The following is a 24,028-nucleotide window of genomic DNA, read 5'->3' on the forward strand; positions in this document are numbered from 1 at the left end:
TTAATATTTTTTGGAACAAAGTGTGTATATACAAAATCATTTGATTATTGACTCAAATAATGCAAATCAGTGAATAACCATGTTTCATGAAGGAAATTATACAATTATATATTTACTTTTGGTTATAAACATTATCAAGATCTGGAAAATTAGATTTCAGTACAATTCTGTCTCTAGATCCAAATGAACAAATACTCAAAAACATCAGAGACTGCTATTATAATTTCTTAGAAAGACCACAGCCTGTACCCTCATTTGTTTAGACAAGATATTTTTCAAAAGTAAAATGACTCTCCTTAAATATTGTGTAGATTTCAGTGATCTGATAAATGGGCTGTTTATTCATTGTCTCTGTGGTACCCCACAGTGGATTCTCCATAGCAACAGTCCTTTTCAAACTTAATAAGACCAACTCTGTATTTATTAGGGAAATAATACCACCAGGTTAAACAAACTGACTGTTGGTTCTGTGTATTTACTCTCTTTCAAAGAGATCTGCTAAACCTTCAGTGTGTCCCATGTTGTAGATGATTAGGCAAGCTGAATTAGTATGACTCTGTGATTCTGAATATGCCATTTTTGTGGTGTGTATAGAGTCAAATAATGAAGATGATGAGCAAATAAAGCTTCAGACATAAAGTACTATTTTGTGCATTGAGAACAGGACAAAATTCTTCTCTGTATAGTAGAAATCAGAGATATATTATGATAAATATTACCACTTCCAGTCTATAGAGGATAAATAGAATATTTAATTTTGGCCGAGGAAAACATATTTCAGTTTTTCTTGCCTCTAGAAATTACATTGATGTGGAATCTATAAGAAAGGCCCTGCCTCAGAAAAAAGATAATTTCAGAATTACAGAGATTTTCATAAGAGAACAGATTCTTTTTAAAGACTTTGAATTGCTGTTGAAATGTAAATTAAACCTACAATCTGTTCATGTCACTTGTTGAGAAATGAAGTAGTATTTAAAAACACAAAATGTTAAGAGGTCATGTAATCCAATATCCTTATTTTACAGCCATGAATGCTTTTAGAATTGCTAAAAAAGCCTAGTGTCTCTCATCTCAAATGTCCTTGGACAGTTTTACTTCTGGCCTATAAAGTATACTAATGGGAATACAATAAACTTCTACAGAAGTACATTGATTAATAATTCCATTTGGGTTTTGTCTTTTTATATACACTAGAAAACACATTTTTTTCTTTATTAGATTTTTATGTAGATTAGCAATGGGGCTCTGCATTTATGTTTGGTTGAGCCTGTTTTGATAAAATCTTTGCTATGTTTAATATCTGTTTTTTCGTAAATTTTTTTGTAGTTTTAATATTTAAATTATTTCTTTTTCTTTATATTCACAGATTCTGGAACTTTTCAAAGCCTGACCCTCTTCTTGAAACAGTGGAACATCATACAGAATTTACTTGTGGTTTAGATTTAAGTCTTCAGAGTCCTACTCAGGTAATGGATCAATCTCCTCATATTTTTTCCTACCCATACAGTTTACAAATAGCTCTACGTGTGGCATGCATTGCTTTTATGAACAAAATTCCTGCCTTTAGGGCAAGGTAAAGTACATTTACTTAAGAAACCTGACCTTTTTCCGCTGTGTAAACTTGAGCGTTTGAAATACTAGGGAAGAAGAGGTATCCAGAAACTTGACATACTTTTCTCCTCTCGAAGGGTTAACTTTGCTGAGAGGAAAAGGAAACTTCCCCCAGATTATTGTGCCTAACTTGTAGACTCTGCCAATGGAAAGGGTAACAGGAGAAGAATGGAATGCGGAAGGATTGGCCCCAGAGGAGGATGGAAGTCAAGCGTGTGTGGTCCTGGATTCAGCTGCCCGCTGAGCAGTCGAGATTAAGGGCTGCCATTTCCCTCTCAGGACTGTGTCCCTCACCTCCTCCCAGGTCGGAAGAGAGGCTCCGCATGGGGAACAAAGTAGAGGAGAGTGGCTACTGTTTTAGTTACCAAACCTCATATTTTCCCCTTTTTGTTTTCTTGAGGACTTTTTAAAATATTCTTCAGGTTTTTAATAAAGCAGTTTCAGTTTTGGAAATTGTAAACTCAGATCAGAAACACTTGACTACGTTGAGTGATAAGATACTTTAATAATGCAGGCTATGTGAAAATACCATCCTGTTACTGAAACAATATGTGGAAATTCTACTGTATGACTAAGAAGTTATGCATTTATGAGAACTTTTAGAAGTTAAACACAAAGCAAATTCTGTTTCTCATTACGGTGTGCTTAAATTTAAATGAATACACGGGTTTATTTTTATTTTAGAAGTTCAAGACATAATTCTGAGTTTAAAATATTCTCATTGTACATTAAAATATTCTCATTAGCATTAGAATAGCTTTGAAAATGACTTAGTTGAAATAGTGATGAGTGAAATGGTATGATCCTTAATGTAAATACAATGTGTTTTAAATATACTGGTTCCTTTTCTGAGAAAAACATTTATCACAGAAGCTGTTTTTAATAAAATAATCATACCTGTTTGCTATCCCAGTTTATAAAAATGTTGCAATGTGCCTATTGAACCATGACAATACCCAAAAAGGGACCCTAAATTAGATATTTTCCTTCTCGTATATTTCTGTTGACCCATCTCTACAATCCCCAGCCTGTGGTCTGAGGCAGTACATATGCATCCGTGAGGCACGGCAGCTCCTCAGCCAGGTCTTGGAGAGTGCCAAATGTCAAACTGGTGTTTTCACTTTCGTCAGATAAATACCGAGAAGTGTAATTCCTGCATCATATAGTAGTTCTATTTTTAATTTTTTGAGGAATCTTCATTTTTTTCCCCATTGTGGCTGTACCAATTTGCATTCCCACCAACAGTATATAGAGGTTCACTTTTCTCCACATCCTCGCCAACACTAATTATTTCTTGTCTTTTTGTTAAGAGCCGTTCTCATAGGTGTGAGGTGATACCTTATTGTGGTTTTGATTTGTATTTCCCTGATAGATAGTGAGGTTGAGCACCATTTCATGTATTATACCTGTTGGCCATCTGTATGGCTTCTTTGGAAAATGTCTATTCACTTCTCCTGCCCATTTTTTAATCAGATTATTTGTTTTTGGTGCTAAGTTATACAAGTTCTTTACATATTTTGAGTAGTAACCTCTTATCAGATATATGGCTTGCAAACATAGTCTCCCACTCAGTAGGTTATCTTCTTTTTTGATGATTTCCTTCACTGGGCAAAATCTTTAGTCTGATGTAGTCCCACTTGATTTTTTTTTTCCCCGCTTTTATTGCCTTTGCTTTTGGAGTTAGAGCCCAAAAATTATTACTAGGACCAGTGTCAAGGAGCTTACTGCCTATGTTTTCTTCTAGGAGTTTTATAGTTTCAGGTCTTACATTCAAATCTTTAATCCATTTTCATTTTTGTTTATGGTGTAAGATAGTGGTCCGGTTTCATTCTTACTGCACATGGCTGTCCAGGGATTTGTGTTTTTAAAGATCGTTCTGGCTATTGTGGGAGAACAAACCATAGGTATGACTAGAGATGGAAAGATGGAAAGATTCAGAATAAATTGCTAGATGTTTCATATGATTTAACATTTTCAGTGATTATACTTTTCTTCTCCCTGTAAATTTATCTCTTTCCCTTTATTTATATTCTGTCTTGGACTTTAAACTTTACTTTCAAACTAAGTTTTTTTAAAACCAACATTTTTTTTAAAAAGAGCATATCTAAAATCATCACATTGTAATGCAGGCATTTGTTTTATTTATATTATTAATGTATAGTTTTACCAAATAACGTTAAACTCCCTTCTAGGGGAAATAAGCATCAAGTTCTTAGTTCACCTCCCTGTCTTTCTCTCACTTATCTTATCTCAGTTATCTTTTGCTATATAACAAACTTCCTTACAAGCTAGTAGTTTAAACAACAATTTTCTTTGCTTACAATTAATTCTGTGATCTCACCTGGGGTCACTTACGTGACTCCAGTCATCTAGTGATTTAACCAGGGCTGTGTGATCTGAGATGGCTTCACACAGATACATAGAGTATAGCACTGGTTTTCTTCTGAGCCAGGTGTCTCCAGATGAGCCCAGGCTTCTTTACCTAGCAGTTGTAGATTTCCAGGAGGCTGATAGCAAGGTGTCTTCAGGACTAGACTTCAAAGTCACACAGCATTCCTTCTGTTACAAAGCAAGTTACAAGGCCAGGTCAGATTCAGAGTGACAGAGAGACTCCACCTCTTGTTGGAAGTAGGTGCAAAGAATTGGTAACCATTTAAAATCTACCACATTAACCTTTTGTTGGTAGTTTAAGTTATTTTTAACATATATTTATCCTTTATTCTCATATATATGTATTCAAGATTACTGATTGCGTGTTAATTTAATTTCACTCTTTGTTCATAGTTTATTCTCTTAGAAAGTAGTTTTCTCTCACCTCTTAGAGAGTACCTTTCAATCTTCTTTCAAAAACTTGTCATCTCTTGTGTTGATTCTAACAGCTACGAGACTTTGCTGACGTACTTTTGGGCTTCCGTGCTTTAATATATTCCCTGTCTTAAAAGAGATTTTTCTTGTATTTATAATTTTCTTTTTAGCTTCTCCCTTCTTAGAGATCTGAAAAATGAGATCCAAAGACATTCTTGTATTATAACCTCCTTTCTTTCTGACTGAGTGTAAGGTCTTGTCTTTAAAAGTTTAAAACTTGACAAATAAGTGTCTGGGGTCATTCTTTAAGGATAATTGCTAAGAAATACTCCATGCCCTCTTGTTAACCAGGCTGAAATCATCTTTTAGTTCAGAACATTTTTCTTAGAATTTTTTCCCTCTGATCTTGATTTGTATAGTCCTGGCATTTTCTCTTTTCTCTCTTACCCTTATTATTTCTAAATTGGAAACCTTTTTTCTCTTTTCAGGCTAATGATTCTAGACCTGTAATATATGTCCATTGGTATAATTGAATTTTCTGTATTAATGTATTTTTAGAATCCCTGACTTTGTCTCTTCAGTATCAATTCTGCTCATTGATATTTAGTTTAGTATTTATAAGCTGGGTATAGGTTTATGTGTCATTATGCATTTGGAAGATAGTTATTTCTCTTTTAAAAAGCAGACATTACTAGTTCATTCCAAGATACCTCATCTGTGTGTTTAATAAATATATAGTTTTTCCTTTGATGAAATTGAGAAATATTTAGAAGAAAGAATAAAGATTATCCATGATTTTGCCACTCTAGAAAGAATCTGTATTATACCATATTAACTTATTTCTTTTCAGCCTTTTTCCAGGAATTTTTATTTGAAGTGTAATACATACATTGGAAAACACACGTATTTTAAGTGTGTAATTCAGTAAGTTACCAAGAAGTAACTACACTTGTGTAACAACCAGTTAGGTTAAGTATGGAACACACTACCAGCATCTCAAAAAGCCTAGTCATGCTTCCTTCCAAATCTCACCCCCTGTCTCCTTCCCAAAGGTAAATACTCTTCCAGTCATTTTGTGTACATGGTTTTCATTGTTGTGATTTTATCACATGTATGCATTTATCTTCCGGGACTCCAAAATATCAGTCCTTGGTAGTCATAATCTTTAATGAGTGAATTTTCTAGTCTGTCCATGAACATGTAGGTACTATAAAGTGTGAAAGTGAAAGTGTTAGTTGCTCAGATGTGGCCAGCTCTTTGTGACCCCAGGGACTGTAGCCCACCAGGCTCTGTCATTGGGATTGCAGGCAGATTCTTTACTGTCTGAACCACCAGGGAAACAAGATTTTTCCTTAAAATAAAGCAGAAGAAATTTTGTGTATTTTCATTTGGTGTCAGTGAAAGATGGTTAGATTTGTTTCTCTGTGTGTAAGTATATATATATGTATAAGATATATATATATATATATATATAATCATTATGCTGTATACCTGCAACTGATGTTAACATGTCAGTTCTGTCTCAGTTAAAATAAAATAATAAAAAACCAACAAATATTAGGCTATCATTAAAACATTCATCTCATGTTTTGATTGAGATCCCTAGTCCTACAATCATAGATACCAAGTTTAAAGGTTGACAGTAGATAAAATATTTTAAAACTCTCAGTATGAGATTGGAAAATCAGATTTTAGAAGACAACTAGCGTTGTCAGTAGATGGGATATACATGTCCTGTTCAGCTTTAGTCTGAAGTGGTATTTTGTGCTTCCGTCATAGACCGGCTTTAGAGTTGAAAAGAACAGGTGCCAGAAGCGCCCAGTGTTCTCAGGCATTAGGCTCTGTTGTTGCCTCTTCGAGGCTTTCATAATTGTGTAACATTTAACTTAAAATTGTATAACAAGTGCTTGTTTTCCCCCAGCCACAAAGCCTTCCCCTGGCCCAGCTCTGCAGGGTCTTCTGTAATCCTGTTTCTATTGCCCCTGCACTCCTTGAACAGCCCTTGCAGTGAGAGGTTCTGAAATTGTTCCCACCTTAGCCTCTGCTGTTTCTGGGTTCCCTTCCTGAATCAGTCGTTCACTCTCTTACTCATTTTTCTTTTTCTAGACTATGGTGCATTGCTTCTTAAAAAACAAGCAAAAATGCTGACAACACCCAGCAAGTTACTTTTTCAAAAAAAAAAAAAATTCTTTTAGGCTCTTGGTCCTACTCAACTTGCCTCTGAAGTCTTTTTGATTTTCCAGCCCATTCTCCACAATATCTTCCCTCAGCCTTCTGCGACATCATTAACACTCTGAACATTTGTCCTTACCTCCTACCTTATTGTATAAACAGACAAGAATGAATGTCTTCTTTCAGTTCTATGACCTCAAAATATTTATGTTCAGCTCTGTTTCTTCCCCCTTTGCATTAGGTTCCTAATTTTCTCACTGGCTTTTTCATTCAGATCTTTGCTTCCTCAATAATCCACTGTGGGATTTTGTTGTAGATTTCGTCAGTTCTTTTCTCTATTTTCAAAACTCAGTTGACCCCACTGTCTTACCTTCCTACCAGTAAATTTAGTTTCTCTTCTATTATTAGACATCAAGAATTAGTAGCTTAACTGTTGCTTTTACTTCTCAAAGTCAACACTCTCTTTTTAGCCCCTGTACCTGTCTCCCTTTCATCGTTCAATTGAAGTTAAGCCCCAAAAGGTCACCAGTAAAAGCTTCTGAAAACCAAGTTAGCCTTTTCTCGGACTTTTCTTTTTTTAGCTATATAATTTTTATAAAAGAAAAATCTTCCCCTCCTGTTGCTTTAATGTAAACCATGCTAACCAGTTGTTCCTTACTTCTTTGCTAAATATCTCCATCTCTTATGCCAGTTTCTTCCTTACCATCCTTCCAAAAGCAGATGTTCTCCAGTATACAAGTGTTAGTCCTCTTACTTTCCCACACCTTCTTCTCTAAGCTGGCCTTTAATTATATGTCAGTGATGCTTGACCTATTTGTCCAATTGCTTTTTCTGTGTGATCTCAACAGATGTTTCATTACTTTTCTTTCAATATTCCTAATGTTGCATTGGCTGGATGGCATTGCCAACTCGATGGACATGAGTTTGAGTGAACTCCGGGAGTTGGTGATGGACAGGGAGGCCTGGCATGCTGTAGTTCATGGGGTCGCAAAGAGTCAGACACTACTGAGTGACTGAACTGAACTGAATGTTGCACCTTGGAGCCAGACTCAAGACCTGGGAAACCATCCTAGTTTTCTTGTTTCTCTTTGCACCCCTAAAATTCAGTGGGCATCAAGCTTATGGATTTTTCCTTAGCAATATTTCTGAAATGTGGGCCATACTCTTCTAGCTCTGCTGCCTTAGATAAGCATTTATTAGTATCTCTGCCATGGATGACTGCAATCATCTCCTAACCGGTCTCTAAGCTCTTTCCATCATTCTATTGATTTCTCAGTGCTGCTTATTGGCAGAGCTCTGCATTATGCAAATCTGATTTTTTCTTAATCCTTGACCTTAAATATATCAATGGCCCCATTGAAGGCAAGAACAAGATGAGATTTGCCACCATTATTACTGTTAATCAACATGGTTCTAAAATTGTCACCAGTTAGTAATAGGAGAAAACAAAACGGAATATAAAAGGTAGAAAAATTTTAAAAGGTAGAAAATTTTATCTTTGTACTTCATACAATTGTCAAGTGTTATAATCTAAGAACCTCAATTTTAAACCCAGTAAAAATAATGAGTTCAATAAAAAGCAATAAAATATATAAAAAATGAATGCCATGTGGATATGTATAATCATCAGTTAAAGAGTAAAATAGAAAAATTACTTTTACATGGCAACAACTGTGTATGTGGTATGTATGATACATAGAAAAATAAAAGTTTTTAAATGTGCAGGACTCTAGATAAAGAAAATTATATACCTTTACTAAGGGACCTTAAAAAATGACTGGAATAAATGAACAGACACATCATGTTCTTGCAGCAGAATATTCTCTTTTTTTCTTGTGGCTATCTTTCTCATCTTATAAAAGATACTCCATTTGCCTCCTAATAGATCTTTCTCATCTGGAACACATGGTCAGCCATTCCTGTGACTGCTCTTTAAGGACTCTGACCATTAACTGTCTGCCATATTAGTTATGTACTAGTTTTAATTTACAAATCAACATAGTTAAATTGTCCTCTTCATCATGTCCTCTCAGAAACCTTTCAAGAGGCAGCCTATTACCTCCAGAATAGTCTGAACTGTTAATCTTACTTTCAAGATTCAATGTAATCTGTATTGCTATCTGATTTAACTTCTCACTATCCTATGTAATTTCCCTATTTTATACCAATTATATTTTATTATTTGTTATCTCCATGTGTTTGCCACTGTTTCCCTCTCTGTCCTCCACTTCTGCTTGTGCAAAGTATCTCTGCCTTTCCAAGTCCTGGCCAAAGTCTTCTCTCCCTTCTCTCCTTTCCCTTTTTTTGCTTCAGTAAATATTTGAGTGCCAGCCCCTTGCCAGAAGTTACATAAACTCCCTCATATGTAGGTACTGAATAAATGTTGAATGAATTAATGAGTGGATGAATGAAAAGACCCTTTTTTTAGTATACTAGTCAACACTTTCTTCAGTTCACTTCAGTTCAGTCTCTCAGTCGTGTCTGACTCTTTGCGACCCCATGAATCGCAGCACTCCAGGCCTCCCTGTCCATCACCAACTCCCGGAGTTCACTCAGACTCACGTCCATCGAGTCAGTGATGCCATCCAGCCATCTCATCCTCTGTTGTCCCCTTCTCCTCCTGCCCCCAATCCCTCCCAGCATCAGAGTCTTTTCCAACGAGTCAACTCTTCGCATGAGGTGGCCAAAGTACTGGAGTTTCAGCTTTAGCATCATTCCTTCCAAAGAAATCCCGGGCTGATCTCCTTCAGAATGGACTGGTTGGATCTCCTTGCAGTCCAAGGGACTCTCAAGAACACCACAGTTCAAAAGCATCAATTCTTCGGCGCTCAGCCTTCTTTACAGTCCAACTCTCACATCCATACATGACCACTAAGGAAAAACCATAGCCTTGACTAGATGGACCTTTGTTGGCAAAGTAATGTCTCTGCTTTTCAATATACTATCTAGGTTGGTCATAACTTTCCTTCCAAGGAGTAAGCTTTTTTTAATTTATTGGCTGCAGTCACCATCTGCAGTGATTTTGGAGCCCAAAAAAAGAAAGTCTGACACTGTTTCTACTGTTTCCCCATCTATTTCCCATGAAGTGATGGGACCGGATGCCATGATCTTCATTTTCTGCATGTTGAGCTTTAAGCCAACTTTTTCACTCTCCTCTTTCACTTTCATCAAGAGGCTTTTGAGTTCCTCTTCACTTTCTGCCATAAGGGTGGTGTCATCTGCATATCTGAGGTTATTGATATTTCTCCCGGCAATCTTGATTCCAGCTTGTGCTTCTTCCAGCCCAGCGTTTCTCATGATGCACTCTGCATATAAGTTAAATAAGCAGGGTGACAATATACAGCCTTGACGTAGTCCTTTTCCTATTTGGAACCAGTCTGTTGTTCCATGTCCAGTTCTAACTGTTGCTTCCTGACCTGCATACACTTTCTTACCTTTACTTAAACCCCATGCTGATTAACATAATAAACTACATTCTTCTCTGCAGTCACTTCCTTTGGGAAGCTGGTTGAGTAAATAAGACGTGTTTTCTTTAGTCTGTAGTTTAATACATTGCAATATACTATCTGCGCTGCTTTTTAAAATTTAGAGTTGACTCTTTGTGATTTCTTTCATTTTCTTTACATTCCTCTGCTTATTTCTCTTGTCCATTTTTGCTAAAGATATATAATTATCATACAGATAATTATAATAGATTAAACAAATTTCCCAAGGGCAAAAACAATTGTACACAAAATTGAGAGGAAAGAGTATAATGATAAATAAGAAATGGAAAATTTGTCAGTAAAGTAAACCTTTTAATTGATCTGTAGGATGTCTTTGTTATATTAACACCCATATTAAATCAATTGAAATAAATTACCTTATCAATGGCATGTGTAAACATTTTAATAAAATGGACAACATTGATAAACTAGGAATATAAATCATTTATAAATTACACACGTATAAAAAGTCTGATGTTTTTATTATAATGTTTTCCAAAATTTGCATTTATAGGATCATTATTATTGACGATGGTTTATAACACATCTTACTTGATCCATCAGTGATAAATTTTTATTATAAACTCCTTATTGACTGAATTTGTTTCTTTAATATCCTTGGGTCTACTGTGGAACTTAGCCCAGTACTTTACACATAGAAAATGGTAAAATATTTAATACAGTTGCTCTTAAGCATTCCATGTACGATGTCATGATGTATATGCTGTAGCTGAATTCAGAAATTAATAGGCTTTTTTGATAGATAATAAGTTTCTATTCTGTTTTTCAAGAATGCTTCTTTACATGTTTTAAAGAAATTGACATGCTAGGATAATATCAAGAAATTCATATTTCTAATTAATGTGCTTACTCTTAAAATTAGAAATATCAAATGCGCTGTTCAAAGTAAAATTGAACTAACAAAAAACAGATGTTTGTATGGGCTCTTACCTTATTGGTTATTTTTCACTGCTCTAGAAGATAAGAGCTTTTAAAAATAATAATGAAAAAGATTAATCTTTTCTTTCAATTTTACATTAAACAAATATAAAATATTCTAACAAACCATTTTTCCTGTAATGATAATTTTCATTCTGAGTTTTATTGAAAAGGTTGGTGTTTTGATCTCAGATTAAAGGAAGTTTAGAGGACATAGGGATGAAATGTACAACAATGGGAGCCTGCAAGGTAAGAAATAGTTTTCCGCTTGAATATCCCCGGGCAGACGATGCAGAGCCTGGAGGTCAGCCTATGCTATGGTGTCCACATGCACACTCACCTTCAGAGGAGAGGGTCAAACAAGGTCGGCCTTGGCAGCCAGCCTTCAGAAATCCTAGACGGGAGTCAGGAGTCAGAAAAAGCCTCTCTTAAAACATTAAGGGTTTTGTCAGAGGACTTATAATGCAGTTTAGTTGCCTTTAAGCTAGAACTTTTTAGTTCCTCATTTGTTCTTTCTTTGTTGCTGATGTATTAGTTGATTTACATTGTGGTAGTTTCCGGTGTATAGCATAGTGGTTCAGTATTTTTGCAGATTGTATCCTATTATAGGTTATTGTAAGATAGTGGGTATAATTTCTAGATTCTGCCAAGACACATAATGACTCTAAAAAAAATCCTGTTTAGGTGTACTTGTACAAAAGTGTTTCCATCCATATGCGAATGTTGTTAGAAAACAGAAGCTATATTACCCAGAATACTTTCATTTTCTCCATAGTTATTGTGAAGCAAAGAGCCCAGTTTTATTATGCAGATGTATGATTAGCTTTGACACCTGAAAGATTTTGCCCATTTGTTCCCTTTAGAACAGATATTTTAAAATCTGTATTTACTTTATTTGGCCCTGTGGGTCTATCTATAAACTGTTCTAACCCATTTAGAACTCACCAGGGTACAAATCTAAAATAAAATAAGTAACACAAAAATACTGTTATTCACCATAGTTTAAATGAGTAATAGAATTTTGTAATGTGTTCAAGTAGAAATTCTGGATTCTTACTTATGGAGAATCAGGTCTGGAAGCTCCATAAACTTTCGGTTAAGAATGCTTCAGGTGTAAGACCAGTGATTTTCTTTAAAGATAGTTCAGTGTGTCTTCTTTCTTAGTCCTCCTCACAACTTACTGTCTTCCCGTCACATATCAGCCTTCCAGATTTGAAACTTAGATTCTAAATAAAATGTAAAAATATGGCACGGGGTGTTTTCCATTTTATTAGTGGCAAATTAACCTCTTCTTTTTCCTCAAGATCAGAAGATAAATCTTCCTTTGAAAGATTTTTTTCAATAATGCTAAATTTCCTTTTAGTTGATAACCAAAAATTCTTGCAAATAAAGTACTTCCTCAGAACTCCAGGTTAGTGCACAGGATGAAAGCCCAGTTAATTGATACAGAATAAACCTTCTGTACTATGGGTTCCCCATCCACAGGTTTTCAGTTCAGTCGTTCAATTATGTCTGACTCTATGCGACCCCATAGACTGTAACCTGCCAGGCTTCTCTGTCTATGGGATTTTCCAGGAAGAATACTGGAGTGAGTTGCTGTTTCCTACTCCAGGGGATCTTCCTGACTCAGGGATGGAACCCACGTCTGTTGCATCTCTTTCACTGGCAGGCAGATTCTTTACCTGGGAAGCTATTCTAATGTACGCCAAAGCTTGAGACCACTGCACAGTAGAAATGCCTCTAAGAAACTAAAGTTTAACAGTGTGCTTTTGTCTTATTTGAGGGTTGAGATGTTTATTTTTAAAGCAGCCTTCTGAAGATTGACTTTTTATCTCTCTTAAATCTACTCTTTTGGCATTATATTGCTTTTTGTGACAGGGGTCTATTATATATTTCTCTTATTGTCAAGTTCTAGAAAAAAAGACTTTATCTCCCCTGATGAACTGGTAAATTCATTGTATTTGTGTATCTTAGATTATTGTTTGCCTTTTTCACCTTTGCTGCCAAAATGTGTAGATAGAGCTCAATTTCATATCCCGTTTTAGCAGTTATTCCTAGTCTCCTTTTTCTAGATGATTATCAGCCCCTTATTCCCATTTCATGTTTGTTCTTTTAATGAAATGGCTTTTCTGTGGCCATATTCAAGGATAATTTTCAATATGGCCGTCATGGCTCTCATACAAGTATAATATGAACATGTGTCAAAGACCTTTTGTAACTTGTGAAGGATTTTACAGCTAGCTCAAAGGAACCAAAGAACCAACACATATAGGCAGCTGATGAATGTGAGAGTGAATTTACTAATAGATGCAGAACTAGTCAGTATCCATGGACAGTAACACTTAATGATTAGAATCATCTCTCAGGAGACAGGACAAGGCTTCGATTGTGTCTCTATAGGACAGCCTTCATTTGCAATTTTAATGGCTGAGAATCATTTGATTACTGTCAGTTTTCTATAACTTTAGAGTTGTAAAATAATCCAGTCAGAGCCAGTGGAAGGCATAAGACCCCTATAGATCCCAGTAATCCTGTGAGGCTCTAGAACAATGCCAGCATTCCACTGCAAGAACACCCAGCAGTCTCTCTGCGGATTGCAACCTTTCACAGTTTTTCCTGACAGCAAGGTAACTCCTCGTATAGGAGCCTGAAATGGAGAAAGAGGATCTTCGGTAGATGAGAAAGGAGATATCCTGTTATTGTCTTCCCATTCTCTGTCGTGAGTCATCTGGCCTTGAAGGAGTCTATGTGTTCAGGAGTGAATTCCTGGGGGTGGGAGGGAAAGATGGCTTTGCCACGGAGAAGCAGGACCAGGGCTGGGAAAGACTCTTTGCTGTATTGGACGAGCTACTGCAATGGGTGGATCTCATCCAGTAAAACAAGAGTATTTATTACCATATCATCTGATTTACTTACTTATTTTTTGGTCTTTTTGTTAACCCTAATTTTTAGCAAAGTCTTTTAGGCTGGCTTCAGATAGGTAGCATGGGACATTAAGAAAAAGCCCTGTTTACCCTAATTTATAGAACTACGTGGTCCCTTCAAGGCCATTGGAGTTGTGATGGTAATTAATGAGTGCCCCACTGCGGACCCGCAGTGACCTCATGGTCACGTTTCTTTATCAGGAAGTCTCGTCTCTACATTGCCTCTCTTAGAGAATCTGGAGCCTTGTTAGTTTAGTAAAGTGCTTTTCTTTCTTACCTTATTATTATTATTATTTTTACTTGTTAGCTTTTTAAAATTCACAGCACTTGATGTTGTTTAGTCGCTCAGTTGTATCTGACTCTTTTGTGACCCCATGGACTGTAGTCCGCCAGACTTCTTTGTCCCACGGATTTCCCAGGAAAGAATACTGGGATAGGTTGCCATTTTCCTCTGCAGGGGATCCTCCAGACCCAGGGATTGAACTTGTGTCTCCTTCATTAGCAAGGAGGAGGATTCTTTTCCACTGAGCCACTGGAGAAGCCCAGCACTAGATGGGGTTTAATGAAATAGTTAATTAATTTTAGTTAATTAATTAGTTAATGGGTAAAGAGTGTTTGCATTAATTTGAATCAATCTATTCATGTGTGCTCAGTCATGTCCTACTCTTGGCAACCCCTTGGACTGTAGCCCCCCAGGCCCCTCTGTCCATGGGATTTTCCAGGCAGGAATACGGCTGTGTTTGCATGCTTGGTCACGTCCAACTCTTTGCAACCCCATAGACTGTAGTCCACCAGGCCCTCTGTCCATGGGATTTTCCAGGCAGGAATACTGGCTGTGCGTGCATGCTCAGTCACGTCCAACTCTTTGCAGCCCCATAGACTGTAGCCCCCCAGGCCCCTCTGTCTATGGGATTTTCCAGGCAGGAATACTGGCTGTGCATGCATGCTTGGTCACATCCAACTCTTTGCAGCCCCATAGACTGTAGTCCACCAGGCCCTCTGTCCATGGGATTTTCTAGGCAAGAATACTGGAATGTGTTGCCATTTCCTTCTCTAGAGGATCTTCCCGACCCAGGGCTCAAACCCATGTCTGATGCATCTCCTGCATTAAGAAGTGGATTCTTTACCACTCACGCCACCTGGGAAGCCCATAATCTAGTCATGATTCTGTATCCTTGCAATTTTAGTTCTTTTTCATATTATCAATTAATTTAGTGTATAGAGTTATAAACATTTGCTGATTCAGTGGCCTTGACATTTGTTAGTTATATATATATATATATATATATATATATATATATATATATAAGTTCTTAGTAGGTAAGAAGCTGGATTGAGAGTGCTAAATAAGGATTCAGAAACATAAGTTACAGATATGTTATATTAGAAGCTTAAGTCTCATTTCTCTGATTCTCTTTTCTGTAATAGTTGACACAACATACAGAAAGGCCCAGCACTTGAAAAACTATATACATAAATAAGACAAATAAATTTGTGTAATAATCTTTGTGTTTTGGAGTATAAAAATTTACAGTTGCAGGATTAGGCAGATAATGAGTATTGATCAGCCTTTTGTGAGGCCACGGTTTTCAGTGAACAGACTCAGCAGTGTTAGGTTCTGGTTCCACTTCTGCTGCCGTAGTGTGAATATGAGAAAAAGTTAAGCTCTGCGGTCTTAATCTATAAAACTCATTCTTTGAGCTAAACTTTATTGAATCATTGTTAAGTTATAGCACAACATGGTCCATGCCCTCAAAGAGCTGGAAACACTTGTTAATAAATAAGCACAGCTGATATATTATAGGTACAGTGAATGACTTCCCAGAGGAGGTAATGCTTAAATGGATTCTTCTGCAAAGAGGTGTCTTCTCCAGGCAAAGCAAGATAAGGGCCAGAGAGGAAGGGAGGGAGAAAGGTTATTCAGGGGAGGGGATCAGTGAGAGCACACGAGCACAAAGGCATGAGCAAGATGCCAGGATTTGAGCTTTTGAGTCTGGTGCACTGAGAAACAGAAGTAGGTAGCAACCAAATCTTGAAGAGTCTGGTTTTTAATGCTTAAATTAAAAAAGTTTGATTAAAAGGTCTCTAATGCTTTCTCTAGCTTGAATTATGAGCTGAGATATTGTTAGTGAATGATAAGGAGTTGATCTGTTCTGATTGGGCTTACCTTGTGACTCAGCTGGTAAAGAATCCGCCTGCAATGCAGGAGACCTATGTTCAATGCCTGAGTTGGGAAGATCCCCTGGAGAAAGGAAAGGCTACCCAGTTCAGCATTCTGGCCTGGAGAATTCCATGGACTGTAAAGTCCGTTGGTATTCCAAAGAGTTGGACATGATTGAGCAACTTTCACTTTACTTCAAGTTCTGATTAATCTGCAGTTCCTGTATTCTATAGTGACAGCCAGGTAATTTGACTGACTGAGACTTTGAGTTCCCTTTTGTAACTTTCAACCTTTGCAACCATTAAAGGACCGGAAATATAGTTCAAATAACTTTGGTCAAATCTCTCTCTTGCTGCTTCATCCTTAATGTTACTGTCTACATTTTTTTTATTTCCTTCTCTTACTTCTGGAAAATTTCAAATGTATAGAAAGTAAACAATGCTATGCTATGCTAAGTCACTTCAGTCGTGTCCGACTCTGTGCGACCCCATAGACGGCAGCCCACCAGGCTTCCCTGTCCCCGGGTTTCTCCAGGCAAGAACACTAGAGTGAGTTGCCATTTCCTTCTCCAATGCATGAAAGTGAAAAGTGAAAGTGAAGTCGCTCAGTAGGTGTCCGACCCTCAGCAACCCCATGGACTGTAGCCTTCCAGGCTCCTCCATCCATGGGATTTTCCAGGCAAGAGTACTGGAGTGGGGTGCCATTGCCTTCTCCGAAAGTAAACAATAGGATAATATAATTCCATTATCCAGATTTGACAATTACCAACATTCTTGTTTTGTTTATTTCTCAACTCATGTCCTCATTCAATTTTTATTATTGTCATTATTATTCTTACTGTTTCTAGGTGTCATTTTTGTACACTGAAATATACAAATCTTATATATAGGTTTTTGACAAACAGATATACTTGTGTAATCTACATCTCATCTCAATACAAAACAATTGCATCTTCCTTTCAAATTTCCTTGTTCTCCTTTCCAGACTCTCCCTGGCCCCATACCTCCCTCCATTTGAAAAGACAAAACAACCATTTCCTTAATTTTTATTTTGCCTTAGATTAGTTTTGCCTGTTTTAGAACTTACATGATGGCATCTCCTATATGTGCTCTTTGGTTTCTGTCTTCTTTCACTCACTCACTGTCTGTGAGATTCATCCATGTTGCTCCCTCCACCACCAGTAGTTCCCTCCGTGGTGTTGCTTAGCATTGTTCTATTGTTTGAATTTACTAGTTTGTCAGCCATTCTTTTGTATGTGTTATGCTTGTTTCCAGTTGTGTGCTATTGTGAATGAGGTTGCTAAGGATATCCTTATATACACTGTTTTGTAAAAATGTTTTCAGTTCTGTTGGAAGCCCCTCTAGGAGTGAAATCACTCGGTGTGTGTTTATAAGAAACAGCCAGTTTTCCACAGTGGTTATACCAACACAGGCTTTCCAGGTGGCGCTAGTGGTAAAGAACAACCGGTGTGCCAATGCAGGAGACATAAGAGACACAGGTTCCATCCCTGGGTTGGGAAGATCCCCTGGAGGAGGGCATGGCAACCCACTCCAGTATTCTTGCCTGGAGAATCCCATGGACAGAGGAGCCTGGCGGGCTACAGTCCATAGGGTTGCAAAGGGTCAGACACAACTGAAGCAGCTTAACACACATAACACACTTGAGAGTGACAGCTCCTCTGCATCCCTCCTAACATTTGATGTTGTCTGTCTTTAATTTGGGGGCTTCCCTGGTAGCTCAGCTGGTAAAGAATCTGCCTGCAATGCAGGAGACCCCAGTTTGATTCCTGGGTCGGGAGAAGGGATAAGCTATCCACTCCAGTATTCTTGGGCTTCAGTGGCGGCTCAGATGGTAAAGAATCCATCTGCGGTGTGGGAGACCTGGCTTCGATCCCTGGGTTGGGAAGATCCCCTGGAGGAGGGCATGGCAACCCACTCCAGTATTCTTGCCTGGAGAATCCACATGGACAGAGGAGCCTGGCGGGCTACATTCCATGCATGGGGTCACAAAGAGTCAGACACGACTGAATGACTAAGCACAGCACAGCACATCTTTAATTTTAGCCATTCTTGTGCATATGTAGTGGTATCTCATTGTGGTTTTTATTTGCATTTCCATGATGCCTAATGATTATTCAATGTTTTTATGTGCTTGTTGATCATTTATATGTTTTTTATCTGTTAATAAAGTCTATTGTTCATTTTTAATTGGGTTGTCTTTATTACTGAGTTATAGTAATTCTTTATATATTCTGGATACAAATTCTTTGCCAGATGTCTGTTTTGTGAAAATTTTCTCCCACTCTGTGTTTTGCTTATTCAGTTTCTTAGTGGTGTCTTTGGATGATCACAAGTTTTATTTGATTGAGTCTGTTATCTAATCTTTATGGTTATTACTTCCTGTTTAAAAAATCTTTGCTTGCCCTCGGATTGAGACTATATGTCTCCTGTGTTTTCTTCTAAAAGCTTTATACCATTAGCTTTTATATTTCAGTCTGTGATCCATCCATCTTAAATGAACTTTTGTTTTCTGGTGTAAAGTTGGGCTTTAATTCTTATGTTTTCCATATGGCCATCCTGTTCTAGCATCATTTGTTGAAGAGACTTTTCTTTTCCTATTGGGTTGTTTTGGAACATTTGTTAAAAAGCAGCTGTCCAAGTGTTGGGTCTGTTCCAGAGCTGTGTTCTGTTCCTTTGATCTGTTTGTATATTCTTATCCAGTTTTGCACTGTGTTGATTGCTTTTCTTTTATGATTAGTCCTGACTCCAGTAGTGTAAACAGTACAACTCTGTTGTTCTTTTTCAAAATTTTTGTGGCTATTCTAGATCCTCTTTCTACATAAACTAAAAGTCATCTTCTATATTTTTATTAAAAAGCTTGCTGGGATTATGAATTTTTTATAAATCATTTAGGGGAAAAATTAACTTTTTAATAAATATCGAACCCATGAACATGGTATCTTTTCCATTATTTGGGCCATCTTTAATTTCTCTCAGCTGCATTTTAGGGTGGATGTTTTGCATACCTTTTTTTAAATGTGTTTCTAAGTATTTTGTTATTTGATGCTATTCTAAGTGAATTTTTTATTCGCAGTTTAAAAATTTTCTCTTGTTGGTATACAGAAATACAGTTGATTTTATACCCTGAGATATTGCTATACTTACCAATTTTTTAACACACATTTTTGAGCACCCTGAACTATTTTCCCTTCATGTTTTTATGTGACTTTTTAGACTTGAATGTCTATGTCTACCTTATATCTGCCCCTAAAGAGGGCCAGTGTGAATGCAATGGCATTTGTGAAATCTTCTGACACTTTCCCAGCTAGAGTCAAAGAATTGCTTCCCTGAGAGTCTATTAGAGCACTTTCCACTTTTGGTTTTGAATGAGCCATTCTTTGAAGGCAGGCACTATGCTTTTCCTTCTCTTTTATCCCCATAATAGCTGGTATGGTGTCTTGGTTCACAGTTTAGGAATGTACCTTTTCAACATTTATCTCAGGACCTGTAGGGAATTATGTAGCTCTGGTGGGAAACCCTTACAGGCAACTTTAGTCACTTGGAAACAAGCCCCAAAGTGTATCTTAAAAAGGGAAAATAGACTTTTTTCCAGAAATGTGTTCCTGTGTTCCTCCTATTTAAAGATCTGTTCAGTGGTGGATGATCTACTTACACTCCAAGTGACTTAGGCTTTTTTCTCCCAGTTTTGAATGTTTGTGGATTGTTTCTTCTCACTTCCTTTTTGTTTTCCAGGTGGCTGACTGTGCTTGGGATGAAACAATAAAGATATATGATCCTGTTTGTCTTACCATGCTGGCTTGAGACAAGCTTCTTCATTCAGAAGCAAAGGAGACTGACTGAAGAACTGCTTAGCAGGAAATAAGTTATTGATACTATAGATTTTATGTTTTTATATACTATTCATATTTCAAATTTTAATTCATTTTGGAATCAATTTTGAGGCAGCTGATAAAGACTTTGGTTCACTATTTAAAGCCTGGTACATAAGCCATATTTCTTAAAAATCTTAAGAATAATTGAAGTTATGGTATATGGTGTATCTTATAGTATCTATTAAAGTATAACCTATTATAAAATGGATTAAAATATGGGAGCTCTGTAGATTATATTGATAGTGATATATTTCACTTTTAATTTGTCATTTTTGATTTAAAATATAATGACTGCTATTGATAAAAATCACAAAAACGGTATCTCTTGATCATTTATGATTCTATGACACCCCTACCAAGGTTACTTTTTCTAATACAGTACATATGTATAACACTATATAATATTGATACATCTATGGTTATAGTAACAGGGCTCTAGTAACTGCAGATTTATTCAGTGATTATTTATTGAGCATCTACTACGTGCTTGACACACAGAATGAATGAGATTCTCTCAAGGCCTGGTGTCCGTCATACATAAGAACATGGGAGCTTTCCTGGTGGTAAAGAATCCGCCTGCCAATGCTGGAGACTCGGGTTCAGTCCCTGGTCCAGAAAGATCCCACATGCTGCAGAGCAACTAGTCCGTGTGCCACAACTTTTGAGCCTGTGCTCTAGAGCCTGGGAGCTACAGCTACTGAGCCCACATGCCTAGAGCCTGTGCTCTGCAATAAGAGAAGCCACCACAATTAAAAAACGTGCACACGACTAGAGAGTACCCCACTCGCTGCAACTTTAGAGAAAAGCCTGCACAGCAACAAGGACCCAGCAAGCCAAAAATAAATAAATAAAATTATTAAAAAAAAAAAAAAAGATGCTGAGAGTTAAGAGCTTACATGTATTTTACTTTTATTCAAATATTTTTAGATATTATACCCATGACCCTATATTTCTCTCTTCCTATTTCTCTATAATCAGATTTTTGAAAAACTGGTCACTGGGCAAAAAGTCTTAGGTCCTACAAAGGTTTCAGGAAATTACCTTAAAACTAAGTAATGAAATAGTTAATTCATAACTAATAATGAAATATCCTAATTAATGCCATAAACCCTCCTCACTGCCTCCTCAGGTCTTGAAAAACCTTAAGGTGTGATGATCCATAAAAAATTAGGTTGAAAGAGAAAAAGTAGTAGAATAGACAACTTTGTTCAGGAAGGAGGGGATATATGTACACCTATGACTGATTCCCTTGCAACTCAGCTGGTAAAGAATCCGTCTGCAATGTGAGAGAGCTAGGTTCCATCCCTGGGTTGGGAAGATCCCCTGGAGAGGGAAAGGCTACCCATTCCAGTATTCTGGCCTGGAGAATTCCATCGACCGTATAGTCCATGGTATCACAAAGAGTCGGACATGACTGAGCAACTTTCACTTTGACATTGCTGATTCATGTTGAGGTTTGACAGAAAACAACAAAATTCTGTAAAGCAATTGTCCTTCAATTAAAAAATGAATAAATTAAAAATGTTACAAATGCCAAAGCTGTCATTAAATTTTTAACAAGTTTTTGAGAATTTTTAAAGAGAAAAATACATTCGTAGTTATCAGAACAAAAATAAAATATATGTATATTGTCTAATTTACGTATTTCCCAGTTTCTACAGAAAAACCAGATGCCTTACAAGATACAAAAATAAAAAAAAAACAAAAGGAAACATAAAGTGGAGCAAAGCGTGAGCTTGAAAATATATGTATTCTAAGAATAAGTTTTAGAAAGTTGCTACTGGAGGTGTAAATGGGAAGTCTGGTCAAGTACAGGATGCAGTGGCCGAGGCCTGAGGGCAAGGACCTCATTCTGGCTTGGCCCTAGCACCATGCCCGGCACACAGAAAGTGTTCAGTGAATATCTGTCGAATGAATGAATGGTCTCACAGAAAGTATTAACTCTTTTTGGTTCTTAGACCAATCAGTGCTGTTTTTGAGAGGCCCCCATAGAGAGGACACTGCTTCACATGACTGTCTTGTAAGGTCCAAGGTGCTCAAGCACGTCCTTAGAGCTGGCACAATGATGAGGTCAGTTCATAAACTGCTTTTGTGTTGCCTCCCTCCGTAAGAAAGACAAACTGTTGAACCAAGTGTATGCAGCCCAGTAAAAGCAGGTTCATAGCTCTGTATGGGCAGAATTTATAATAGACCTTCTAAAATACCTAACCCAGATCATGTTTACAGTGAAAGGAAATGACTTATTTTCCTTTTAAAATGCAAGAGATTTTATTAAAATAATTTACTGTGTATCATCTGAAACAGACACTGGTAATTTAAAAACTAATATCCCTCTCGATTCCCACCCCCCCTTCTGTTTTGGAGATGTTAGAGCTATTTAGAACACTACTTACCTCAGAATACCTTAGAATAATACTTACCTCAGGTGCTTGGGGTCTGTTAATCTGAAGGAGGGTGGAGGAACATTTATTCAGTGAGTTCCTTGAGCTAGGATTGTCAAGCTAGAGGGAAAGGAGCTGGATTCTATCCTGAAAGAGAATGCACAAGATTTTTGAATTCTTACTAATTCACAAACCAAGCAGCCTCTGGACTTTGAGAGGACAGCCAGTCCTTCCCTCTAGGTCTGGAAAATCAGAATTTGTCTCCTGGTAGCTGAGTTCTTGAGTTTCATCCCCGTCTGCCTCTCCCAAGTTCCTCCTGTACCTGCAGTGAGAGCACAGCACTGAGGAGTGACTGCAGGAAAGGGGAACTCAGGTCACTGGGTATCTTCTGTGACCTGGGCATCACATGAGATGCTTTCTGTATCTTATTCCCTTTAATCTTTATGACATCCCTGCAAGGAAGCCCTCCCATTTTCCAGACATGGAAACAAAGGCTTTCAGAGGCCATAATTGCCAGGAAGTATGGAGCTGGAATTTGAAATCAGCTATGACTCGATCTGGTCCTGCCACGTGGCTTTTTTCTTAGAAATAACAGAAATTGGCCCACTGAGAAACAGGAAGTTGTGGGACTCTCTGGTAACTAGATCCTCATCATTCCTAAGAGAATTGTTTCCAAGTCTAAACCGACAAGATTGTGTTTGCAAGTTTAAAGATCTAAGAAACACCGTGGGTGACCCTCCTAAAGCATGTCTCATCTGGGAAGACTCAGGCTGAGGGTCAGCTGTCCCTTCTGCTTTTGGCAGTGAGCCCTCTCTGTGTATCTTAGCTATAATTTGGCTCTTCCAGAAATGAACTCATTAATTTATTACTTAATAGGCCTCTTTTTTGAAAGAGATAATCTATTTATATGTTCTTGACTTCCATACTGACTACTCCTGAATCTCCTACCTTCCCCGCCTGGGTCTCCCAGTTGAACCAAATTCATCTTGCTCACTACATGGGTTCCTCCTGCACGTGTGTTTTTCATTTGTTGTCAGTACAGTCCACCCAGTAGCTCAAGCTAAACTCCTAATGCCATCCTTGCTCCTTTCCTTATTCCCACCTCTCCACTCCAAGACACATCAAATCAGTCACTAAGTCCTATCCCTTTTACCCCCTAAATACTTCTCCACTCTGTCTCTTCTCCTCAATCCAAACACCACTGCCCTAGTTCAAGCCCTCATTAGCTTTTCTCTGGACAATCGCTGCAGTTTCCTAAGTGATGTGTCTGTTTCGAGTTCTGTGCCCTCAGAGCCATCCTTCTCAACACAGCTGCCGGAGGCTGATCTAAAATGCAATCTGATTACATCAATTTCAGTGTAAAACCTTTCTCTGCTTATAGGATTGCCTACAGGAAAAAGTTCAAGCTCACTAACCAGGCAGCCAAGGTCCTCTGGGGCTAGCCCTTGCCTCTATCTGCAGCGTTGCTTCTCTCCACACTGTCACAACTTTGTGCCCCAGGAACACCAGCGTGCTCACAAACTCCCCATGCAAATAATGCTTCCAAAGTCACTCAGGTGATTTTTAGCCGGCCTCAGATACTCACCGTGTAGAACCCTCCACTGGCTGAGTGTCCCTGAAACATGGCATCTGGCTTTCCCTGAGACTAAGACAAGAGA

At 37.6% G+C, this 24,028-nt stretch overlaps 1 protein-coding gene across 1 annotated transcript in view; it reads left to right on the forward strand.

Annotated features, from left to right (window-relative positions):
- PEX7 (peroxisomal biogenesis factor 7) overlaps positions 1-21,520 on the forward strand; it is a 78,817-nt gene extending 57,297 nt beyond the window's left edge. The window contains exons 9-10 of the mRNA XM_027551672.1: positions 1,367-1,466; positions 19,850-21,520. Of these exons, the coding sequence (XP_027407473.1) occupies positions 1,367-1,466; positions 19,850-19,918 (169 nt within the window). The 3' untranslated portion in view covers positions 19,919-21,520. The remainder of the gene's footprint in view (positions 1-1,366; positions 1,467-19,849) is intronic.
- Positions 21,521-24,028: the final 2,508 nt, after the last annotated feature.

Source organism: Bos indicus x Bos taurus, chromosome 9 (assembly GCF_003369695.1).
Source record: "Bos indicus x Bos taurus breed Angus x Brahman F1 hybrid chromosome 9, Bos_hybrid_MaternalHap_v2.0, whole genome shotgun sequence".
NCBI classification, from domain to species: Eukaryota; Metazoa; Chordata; class Mammalia; order Artiodactyla; family Bovidae; genus Bos; species Bos indicus x Bos taurus.